This window comes from Lepisosteus platostomus, chromosome 18 (genome assembly GCF_059453375.1).
Source record: "Lepisosteus platostomus isolate fLepPlt1 chromosome 18, fLepPlt1.hap1, whole genome shotgun sequence".
NCBI classification, from domain to species: domain Eukaryota; kingdom Metazoa; phylum Chordata; class Actinopteri; order Semionotiformes; family Lepisosteidae; genus Lepisosteus; species Lepisosteus platostomus.
In genome coordinates, this window is record NC_142628.1 from 13,913,729 (window position 1) to 13,924,898 (window position 11,170).

The following is an 11,170-nucleotide window of genomic DNA, read 5'->3' on the forward strand; positions in this document are numbered from 1 at the left end:
AAAGGGGTGATCCTGGTATTATTTTTCTGATCACATACATGTAGAGCTCCTAAGATGAAGATGCCTTTTTTTTCCAGGGCCGAGTCACTTTTAAAGGTCTGAAACAGCGCCACCTTGTGGTCAGAACCGGGAAGTACAGTTATATTTTGAGTGTGACAGTCCAGTAGTCGCACACTCTACTTCAGAGGTATCATGGGAAAAATGGTCACAGTGAGTGCTCGTGCTGACTAGATCCATTTCCCTTTCTCTTTACATTTTTTAAAATTGATTTGATAGACCTACTTTGTCTTTAAAAGTTGCACCACATGCGCCAAACATCTTTTCCCCCAGAAACAAGTTGTAGCGATTAATAAGCGCTTCAAGCTGTCTTAGTTTTTAGAGTTGAATACTGAATGAATGGAGAATTATATGAGGGACATCGGTGGCGAGTGTCACATACTGGCAGCTCGTTGTGCTGGGAGACTTCTTGTTTTGTGAATGATGTCACCCTCGTTTGTCCATGAAAAGTGCTGTGTGGTAGTACTTCAATTTTGAATGAAAGGTATGCTACAAAAACATTTTGACACGTTATGACGGGATTGAACAGAAGTTCGGGAGGGATAAGGAAGACGCCTTCAGTCTCGCACAGCTGCTCCTGATCGACATCAGTACGGAAATCGGCTCTAGTGTGTGTCGGACACAAACGCCTCCCTTCGCGTTTGTCCGAAGCGTGTCCCTCCTCTCCACCTTCCAGCTGCCCCCTGATTCACTCCTTCTGAAGGGGGTTCGGGTCTCCTCGACCTGCAAGCCCACCGACCAAGCCCAACCTCTCCCGCCAATTACTCCAAACGTCCACAAAGCGCTCAATTCTTGGATGTCGCTGTCCCTAGTGAAAATGTTTTAATTACACAAATTTTAACCCATTTTGCTCTTTGAGCACTCTCCTGAGAGGACTGTTTCCACTAATGACATTGTAATGAAGTTATTAGCCCGGGCAGCAGTGTGTCAGCCGCCTGCTGGGCACTGTGCAGCGCCCCCCCCCCCGAGCCTGGGCTGTAACTTTATCCTTCGCTCTTCACAAAGACGGATACCGTTCCAGAAATGTTCCTGGCAGCACCGCCAGGCTGCTGGACGTGGTGTTCTCGTATCTCACCTTCGGCCCACTTATGTTCCAAAGTGATATAAACACAGGTCACAAACCTCTCCCGCCCCCTTTTCCTGGGTGATGTAACTTTCTGAACCATTTCAAGCCACAATATAAGATAAGGTCACCTTATTGGCCATATACAATTTCTTGCATTAGGAATTTGTCTTTTCACATTCCCCAGCTTGCTCTCCATGAGACACACAGACAGGGAGAGAAGCTGGGGGTCAGAGCACAAGGTCAGCACCCCTGGGATTAAGGGCCTTGCTCAGGGGCCCAACAGAGTAGGATTCCTCTGCCAGCCGTGGGATTTGAACCAGCAACCTTCCAGCCACAGGCACAGATCCTTCACCACAGTGCCACCACTCCACCCGGAATCTGGAAGATATTACAGAAGTAGGCTCAGAGGCGAGGAGGAGGCAAACACTGGTTGTACTGTGTAGTTGCCAATGGTCCAGCCACGTGGGAAATGAACCCAGAGCCTCGCTGTGCCCACCTGGTTTATGGGTTTGTACTGCATTCAAATGCAGATCGCTCAGCACGGCTGTCCTCTACCAAGTGGGACATCCTCGCATGTTTAAAAAGGATCTGATCGGCATAATCGCACACACCCCGTGAGAGCATGTGCAGGCCGAGCTGCGGCACACAGTAACGTCATTGGTCCTCATTAGTTTTCTCCCTGAGCACCGTAGAGATGAATGCAGGGTCTGCAAACTCATAATGCCATGAAATAACCCCTTAAATTATTCATCTTTCTGTAACACTACACAACGCAGGAGGAGGAGGGGTGCCTCCACAGCAGAGACATGTGCTCTGCGTAGCTGCCACACTGGGTAATTGAATTGTTGCCCATGAGCCTCTGCAGTGCTTGGGCTCTCAGCAGGCTGTTAATGAGGCCTGTTTTCGCTTCCTTTCAATCCCATCAGCTCGAGTTGCACTAGAATCATTTGTTTCCTGGCACACTGATGTGCCTGAGGAACAATTTCTGTGTTTGCTTTTCAAATCAGCCTTTACTGTGTTATAAAAACAACGGCACTGGGACAGCGCTCGTCATCCAGAAGGAGCAAGAATTGTCCTCAAGGGAGGCTGACCCACCTCACCCGTCACCGAAGTGTGCACTGACCTGGGTGACACTCATCAGCCTGTCTGCTCCACCCAGCGGTCAACAAAGCGACCCTTCGTTATTGTCCACACCCAGAGTGGACCGTAATCCGCTCCCCCACTCTCATCAATATCTCCTCCCCAGGAGGGGAACCAGCTGCGCAAACAATCTTGTTTGCTGGGAGGCCATCTATACCTTACTGCTGCACAGTACAAACAGCGTCAAAGCCTGTTTCTCATGGCATGTCTGTATTTTGTGTGGTCCTGCTGCTGGATCAGCACACCGAGCAGACAATAAGAAATCCCAAGACATTAGTTATTTTAGCTGAAATATCCTGGGAGCAGTTTACTTGCCCGTGCCCCAAACCCTCCCTTTCCTTTGTTTTCCTGTTCTGATTTTGCTCGCTAAAAAAAATAGCATGCTTCATCACATTGCAACAGTCAGGATCGGGATCTTATGTTGATCGAAGCACGGTTCTTTATCAATATTCTTTTAATTAGCTGTACACTCGGCAATCCCAGAAGTGCCATGATTTGTTTTTTCCGAGTGAAAAAAGGCAGGCTAAGGATGGTTCCACCACTCCCATTACAATTTTTACAATCCAAGTCACATTTTCAAAGTGCAGATGAGGGGTAGTGGTACCTTTCCCTGCAGCACCAACACGGGGAACTGGTGAGAGCTGTTTACAGGCACAGCCGCAGGGGGGGAATACAGCAGTCAATACTGTTTCATCAGATGGTACTTTTTTGCCGTTTCAACCCCGAGTAAAAGTTTGTTTTTTGTTGGGTTTTTCCCCTCGGGTACGTGGGAAGCAGCAGAGGTGGAAAACCAGTCGGAAAATCCTTGTTTGGATTAATTTCCGACAGCGGGGGATGTTCGGGGATTACTGCTCATTGCCATTTATAAGCTGCCCTTCGTCTGAAACATTAAACACAGGCATTATACGCCTCCCAAGCAGGTTCCATTAACGATATTTAATGCTGACAGAAATCTCAACTGCCTAGGCTTGACTGAAGTCTGGCCCAGAAGAAGGGACAGTGTCTTGTTTAACTAGATTATTCCTCCAGAGTACAGCGTCTGTGAACAGTCTCTTCCCTCTGGCCATGGTGGGGTCCTGATGGTTATTTATCATTTACTTTTCTGCGCGCGTCCAACTGTTGTACCTCTGCTCTCTTCTTTTGAGTGTCTTGTTCCCCGGTCTACAATCATTGTACACTTCACAGTTTGCCTTTTAAAGTGAATCTGCTGATTTACAATCTCTGTTCTCAATCCAGCTCACAAAAGAAGGTCACGCCTTGGGTTTAGTTATTGTGAATGACTCCGTCGTTTCACACTTATCTAATCCTGAACTAGGTCTTTCTGATCTCTCTGCTTTTGTCTTTGGTCTAGAATCCCCTGTCTCACTCTCTTTAACTTCACACTCTGTAAGTGTTCGCCACTGGCGAATGGTTGATCACAACCGGTTCGCCGATTCTGCTCTCTCTTCACCATCTTGCGTGTTTAGTACCTCTCTTTCAACTCGTATTGATAGCTTAGCTCCTCATAAATCTCCTCTTTTCACTCTGCCCCATGGTTTACGGACCTGTTGTGTTCAATGAAGGCATACTCCTGCAAACTAGTATATAGGTGGCATCTTTCTGGCTAGAATGTACGTCCACAGTCCTGGAAGGCACACTTGATTAAATACAAAGGTGCAATGGAGCCTTACTAGATCCAGCTTCTTCTCCCACAGCATTGAGGATAACCTGAACAATCCTAGATACCTGTTCTTCACCATCAATCGATTGCTAAAACTTAACCGCCCCACTACATTATCTGCTTCATCCCACCTTTGCACCACTTTTTTAGAGGTTTTGCAACTGAGATCGCCAATATCTGGCATCACATTTTCTCCACCTCACTTGCTGCTACTTCACCTTCTCCCTGCGTGCCTGTTTGTACTGGCTCTCCTCTGTCTGCTTTTCTGGATCTGGTCTTCTATATATCCCCCGAGCTCAGTTACACTTCATGGGTGACAGGGTCTCCTCGTGCTTTGCCCCAAAGGTCTGGAAATCAGAGTTTGCAATTAAAATGTAGACTCAAAACCTTTCTTTTCAGAAAGTCTTTTATTATAATAATAATAATACCTTACACTTATGTAGTGCTTTTCTGGACACTCCACTCAAAGCACTTTACAGGCAATGGGGATCCCCTCCACCCCCACCAGTGTGCAGCCCCCACCTGGGTGATGCACCAGTACTTTCCCCACACACCAGCTCTCAGTGGGGAGGAGAGCAGAGTGATGAACCCAGTTCATAGATGGGGATTATTAGGAGGCCATGACTGGTAAAGGCCAGGGGGAAATTTGGCCAGGATGCCGGGGTAACACCCCTACACTTTACAAAAAACGCCTGGGATATATCTGTGCCTGCTCCATTTTCTAATGACCTTATGCAGTATATTCTGCTGCATCGCTAACTGCTTGTGTTTCTTCTATGCTTATTCTTTAATTTCCTTGTCTTGTAACTGTTTTCATTCCTTCGAGGCGCTGCCTTTAGGGAGCTATAAAAAAATGAAGTTCATTATTATATTGAATCGTGCAAGTAGTTTATGTTCTCAGCTCATTCGATATTTTAAAAAGTCTTTTACATTTTTATCGAAGACAAGCTTGCGGTGCTTTCACATTTGCGTTTGCTGTCCTCACTGAGTTCTGGTCCTGTAGGAGCTTGAGATGATGTGCTGTTTCCACATCTGAGAAGCACCTCACTTTAGTTCCTAGGCCAGACTTGGACTCACCGGAATGGGCCTCTGTAGGACCAGGGTTGGTTACCCCAAGATTGGAGTTCTCCAGGACCAGGCTTGGAGACCCCTCAACTCATTGTAAAGGGTTACTGATGGTTCATTTTCTTTTTGTACAGATGTAGTATTGTGAGAGTGGATTTAAAATATTTAGAGGGTCTTTAAATGGATTTTTATTGTTTTTGCTCTGCTTTTCATAACTGCCCTTCACTTGTTTATATAAAGGCATCTAATTAGTTTACATCAGTATGGAGAACCTCAGCTCTGTTATTTATTTTTCTATTTGAATCTCATGTCTGTGTATTTGTGGATTGCCTTTCCCCATTTAATAGTAAATTTAATAGCTATTTACTATTATACATTTTTTATTCTTACACGAAATACTGCTATTTACACTTTTCAGTTTAGAAAACTGCTATCACTGTACTTGACAGTTTTCACTTGAGTTTTCAAGTGGAGACCCCTGACTAATGGGGTCTATAATGCACGCTAAAGAGTGCAAGGAGGAGGTCAGCTCAGCACCTCACAGTCCTGTGTGTGAACCCTGCCTTACAGTTTCTTGTCACTGGTGAGTTAATCTGTGAGCAGTCTGGTTCACAGCACACACGGGAGGCTGAAGGTGGCCTTACCGCAGTTCACAGAGACACCAGCAATCTCGTGTTTGACAGATGTGCCTGGGTATTCTGCAAGCCAGACCTTCAGACGTGCCGGGTGCTCAGGTGCAGAAACAGAAATCCTGTGATATTAGTACTTGCATTTCTTGGTCTGGCCATGCCTAATTCTTAACTCCCCCAGAGGAGAAACGCATCTCACTGTGAGTCCCTGTGTCCCTGCAGCAGAGAGGTGCTAAAGGTGATGTCATTTCCAAGCCAGTAGCAGGCAGCTTCCCAGCTTTATTACCACGGAAACCAAAAGGTGGTTCCCTGGGACTTTCCCACCTGAGGTTCAGGCTTGAATTTCTTCTGCTGATGCCGAGTTTGGATGCTCGTTCATATCAGCGCCTCGTCATTTGCTCTCTGGTTTGCAGCAGCAGACACACTTTGCCACTCTGTGTGCATTCAGTATTTTTTTTAGCTCACCTTCCAGTTGACTCTTCTGTCAGCTCCTTTATTCTTTTTTCGAGCCTGCGCTGGCCATGTATGGGTTCTGTAAGGGTGCTCTTTTCTTTCATGTTCATTTCTCCCCTTATCTTTCTTAACCGATCTGTTAAATCAGGTTTTTTCTGTGTGTTTTTTTTTCTGTCCCCCCACTTCATTGCAGTGTCCTGTAAGCTGGCATGATTGCTGTAAAACTCTAAATCCCATCAGCCTTCAGCCAAGTTTGAGGAAGTTCTGTGACTAACAAAGCATCTGACTTCCTGTGTCCAGTATGTTGCAGTCTAACAGACTACAGTTTACTCAAAAGGCAAGGAAACCCTCAACCTAAAAAAATGTCAGAGAAAGGAGAGGTGTATGTGGAAGACAGGATGTTTCAGGAGAGCTGGGAGTGCTGCTGGGAGTATTTATTTGCAGAACAGAAAGAAAGGAGGTTTCCTTGCAGTGGAAGGAAAATCCAAAACACACAAAGAACCACCCAGCAGGTTAGGAGGGACACAAAGACAGGAGGAAAACGGTTGAGAGGGTGAACACACATTTAAATAATTAAAAAAAAACCTTGAACTTGATGTAACATTAAAGGCAGATTAGTGTCTTAAACCTCAATGCGAAATCGCCAAAGTCATGTTCCTCTTTGTGCACGTTTTGCATTTTTAAATGTTGCCCCCGACCATAGAAAAACAAAAACATCCCCCCTCCGCCCCACCTCGATCAAAGACGCAGAGAATAAAATCAGATGTCTAAACCAGAACCCCCTGCAGCAAGAATCTGACCTCTACTGCCCCCCCCCCTCTGCCCCCACACCAGCGCCATGGATCTGGGCAGGCGAATTGAACCCCAGCATCTAGAAACACCAGGGGAGTCAGAGGCTCCCAACACACAGCTCGAGCCTTTGTACCGACGCTGCACTCCAACCAGCCGATCCAGTCATCAGAGTTCCTCTCCGATGTCACAACTGACTGCTTCATGTTTCAGAAGGGACACTTAACATGGAAACTCTACGAAAGCAGGGTGAAAACATGGTAAAGCAGACAGAGGTACAGTTCCCAGAAGAGCACAGCGGGAAAACTACCAAAGAACCCCTCTTCGTGTTCCACGTGTCGAAGGGCACGAGCCAGGAGATGTGACATGTCGCTGTTTGCCCAGCTGGACCGACTCGCAATTCTCAAGTGAGAACTTGAGAAAGCAGGTGAGCTTGAAAGGCAGTCGGCTGCCCGGGTCTCTCCCAGTGCCTGGCCAGACTAAAAAGTGTTGGAGAAAAAGCCGACAAGCCCCGTCTTGCTCAGCCCACACAGGGGAATACAGAATGCGAAACCCATTTTCTCTTCCATTGCATGGAAAAAAAAAACCATTTGCCGTTCAGTTGTTCTTACAGAAACATCTTGAGGGCTTGGTATAAAACGGATGGCACTGTTATCAAAGGGGATTTATCAGAGCTCCAAGTGAAAGTGAGCCTTGTATCTTTTTTCACAGATATATCCGGAGGAGCTGGAATGATTTTAAGGAATAATTCTCTGAGAACCTTTTCCTGGTCGAGACAAAACCCAAATGACCAAACACAACATCCCTCTGCCTTCCCCCCATACAATCAGAGAAAACCAGGGACAAAAAGACACCTTAAAATAAATAAGCCATCTTCAAAGTTTTATTTTATTCTTGCATTACAATCCAGAACAGTGGATATTTTACAACAAGCTGTGCTTGGCTTGAATGGCCTCAATGTTAGTGGAACAATGCCGATGAGCTCCCCTTTGGTCTGGGTTCGCGCAGCCTAATTGACCTGGCAGCTGAGGTAGTCTGAGCCGGGCACTCCGCAGTCTGCGAGATCGGACTTGCACGGAGCACACTCGCAGCTCACGGCCACGGGGTAGGTGAACAGGGACTCTGTGCCCCCCGGGCAGCTGGGCAGGGCGATGGTCTCGTAGGTGAACTCCTTGTAGTTGCAGCTGTGCTGGATGTGGAGGGCTAGGAAACTCTTGTACACCGGGTCCTGTCGACAAAGCACAGAATCCGTCACCCCGTCTGAAACCAGGAGTCAAGACGGCCCCCCTTTCCTCACACAGTCACAACCCCACCCTCTCTCAGTGGACATGTGGGTGGGCCCGGTGCACTGGAGGTAAATAATACTAATAATTCCTTAAGTTTATAGAGTTTTATAGGTTTGTTTCTGAGGTCTCTGAATAATAATAATAATTAATAATAATACCTTACACTTATATAGAGCTTTTCTGGACACTCCACTCAAAGCTCTTTACAGGTAATGGGGATCCCCTCCACCCCCACCAGTGTGCAGCCCCACCTGGATGATGCTCCAGTCCTCTCACACACACCAGCTCTCAGTGGGGAGGAGAGCAGAGGGATGAAGCCAGTTCAGAGATGGAGGTTATTAGGAGGCCATGAGTGGTAAAGGCCAGGGGGAAATTTGGCCAGGACACCGGGGTAACACCCCTACTCTTGTCGAGAAACACCCTGGGATGTTTAATGACCACAGAGAGTCAGGGCCTCGTTTTTTTGCTTGCAAGTTTTTTTTTTCTAACTCAAAGGCTGAAGATATTAAGTTACTTGAGAAACGCAACAGATAAAATGCCAACCTCTTCACATTTAGGGAGTGAAGGCAGCAATCTGGCTTTAGCTGGTTTGGCTGCAGTTTTTACTTCTTTTAGGTGTCAAACAGTCTTACAGTTGGCTCTGCAAATTTGGAGTCACCTACCTGAGTGGGAGACTCAGCTGTCACGTTCCTGAGTGGGAGACTCAGCTGTCACATTCCTGAGTGGGAGACTCAGCTGTCATGTTCCCGAGTGGGACACTCAGCTGTCAGGTTCCTGAGTGGGAGACTCAGCTGTCACGTTTCTGAGTGGGACACTCAGCTGTCAGGTTCCTGAGTGGGAGACTCAGCTGTCACGTTTCTGAGTGGGACACTCAGCTGTCAGGTTCCTGAGTGGGAGACTCAGCTGTCACGTTTCTGAGTGGGACACTCAACTGTCATGTTCCTGAGTGGGACACTCAGCTGACAAGTTCCCGAGTGGGAGACTCAGCTGTCATGTTCCCGAGTGGGAGACTCAGCTGACGGGTTCCCGAGTGGGAGACTCAGCTGACAGGTTCCCGAGTGGGAGACTCAGCTGACGGGTTCCCGAGTGGGAGATTCAGCTCTCATGTTCCCGAGTGGGAGACTCAGCTGTCATGTTCCCGAGTGGGAGACTCAGCTGACGGGTTCCCGAGTGGGAGACTCAGCTGTCATGTTCCCGAGTGGGAGACTCAGCTGTCACGTTCCTGAGTGGGAGACTCAGCTGACGGGTTCCCGAGTGGGAGATTCAGCTCTCATGTTCCCGAGTGGGAGACTCAGCTGTCATGTTCCCGAGTGGGAGACTCAGCTGACGGGTTCCCGAGTGGGAGACTCAGCTGACGGGTTCCCGAGTGGGAGACTCAGCTGACGGGTTCCCGAGTGGGAGACTCAGCTGACGGGTTCCCGAGTGGGAGACTCAGCTGACGGGTTCCCGAGTGGGAGACTCAGCTGACGGGTTCCCGAGTGGGAGACTCAGCTGTCATGTTCCCGAGTGGGAGACTCAGCTGACGGGTTCCCGAGTGGGAGACTCAGCTGACGGGTTCCCGAGTGGGAGACTCAGCTGACGGGTTCCCGAGTGGGAGACTCAGCTGACGGGTTCCCGAGTGGGAGACTCAGCTGTCACCTACCTGAGTGGGACAGGAGCCGGCGCAGGAGGTGGTGTTGACGGTGATGCAGCGGCTGCACTCCTCGTTCTCCACAGGAATGGAGATGTTGGCCAGGCCGCAGTCGGCTCGACAGCGCAGGGCCGCCCAGCACAGCATTGCCAGACACAGGGCCATGGGAGACATGCTTGAGCCAGCTGGGAGGGAGCACAAGACAGGAGACGGCTCTGCAAAACGTCCATGGGGCCACGAGGAAGAAGTGTGGGAAATGCATGGAGGAGCATACAGATCTTCAGGAACAGGGCAGGCAGGTGACATTGGAACATTTCGGTATAAACCACCTGACGGAGGCTGGACACCCTGATTCAACCTACAAAAACCTGCTCAGGCAGACCAAGTGCTGTTAGAGTACATTAGAATCAAATGCATTGATTATACAAGGACCTGACACAGGTGTAGATCAGGATATGCTTTTGCTCCAGATTTACTCAATTCCTTGAGCACAGTGGAGTATTGATCCCTGATTACAGTGAAGAAGGAAAGCCATTGAGCAGAGTACAGTATTGATCATTGATTACAGTGAAGAAGGAAAGCCATTGAGCAGAGAACAGTATTGATCATTGATTACAGTGAATAAGGAAAGCCATTGAGCAGAGTAGACTATTGATCATTGATTAGAGTGAAGAAGGGAAGTCATTGAGCAGAGTACAGTATTGATCAGAGTGAAGCACACTACAGTAGTTGATGGGAACATTTAATGACAGTTCAAGACTTTAAAAAGGAAAGTCAGATTTGTCTCAAGTGGTTGTGTTTGTCCCCATAGTTAAGAATGATCGTTTTTGTTGGCAAATGGAAATTAGAATCATGAAAAGAACAAAAGGAAGAGGAAGAGAGGAATGAAGGAGGAGAGAAATGAAGATGACATAATTCAAATCAGATTAAGAACTGCACGAAGGTGGAAATGGAAATTCTCTTACCTGCAGGATTCCCAGTCTCTCCTTAGAAACAGTGGACACCTCTTCCTTCAACCGATTTCTTATATACCCTATGGCTGATGAGTGTGTAACCCGGGGAGATTTAAAAGGGTGAAATATGATTTGTGTTAACTGATGGACAGAGTCCAGTTTTCAGAGAGTGGGGTCTGTTAATCCGCCAGTCAAAACAGTTTCGGTAAAAACCCACCAGGTCATAAAATCCACAGCAGCAGGAATCAGGGCTAGGACAAAAAACAGATGCCCAAGGTTGTATTTACCGTGTTTCCCAGAGCTGGGTGATTCCACTCCCACACAAGCTCAAAGCAGTCTTGCGTTTGTAACTTGCCAGATGACAGATAAGATCATTTGTCTTTGCAGCTGAGTTTAAGGGGCAGAGCATTAGAATATTAACAGTTTCAGCATTTGAATTCTA

At 47.6% G+C, this 11,170-nt stretch overlaps 1 protein-coding gene across 1 annotated transcript; it reads right to left on the minus strand.

Moving 5' to 3' along the window:
• Positions 1–7,720: 7,720 nt before the first annotated feature.
• On the minus strand, positions 7,721–10,110 carry fshb (follicle stimulating hormone subunit beta). Its single transcript, XM_088611047.1, has 2 exons — positions 9,788–10,110; positions 7,721–8,087 (listed from the first exon to the last, which is right to left on the minus strand). Exons 1-2 carry the CDS (start codon positions 10,079–10,081, stop codon positions 7,869–7,871), a joined length of 513 nt encoding a protein of 170 aa, XP_088467173.1. The 5' UTR covers positions 10,082–10,110; the 3' UTR covers positions 7,721–7,868.
• Between the last annotated feature and the right edge of the window lie 1,060 nt (positions 10,111–11,170).

Coding starts and splice junctions, on each gene's coding strand:
- fshb (XM_088611047.1), bottom strand. CDS start 10,081: ATGTCACCTGCCTGCCCTGTTCCTGAAGATCTGTATGCTCCTCCATGC. Junction 8,088..9,787: donor CCGGCTCCTGTCCCACTCAG/GTAGGTGACAGC, acceptor CTTTGTCGACAG/GACCCGGTGTACAAGAGTTT.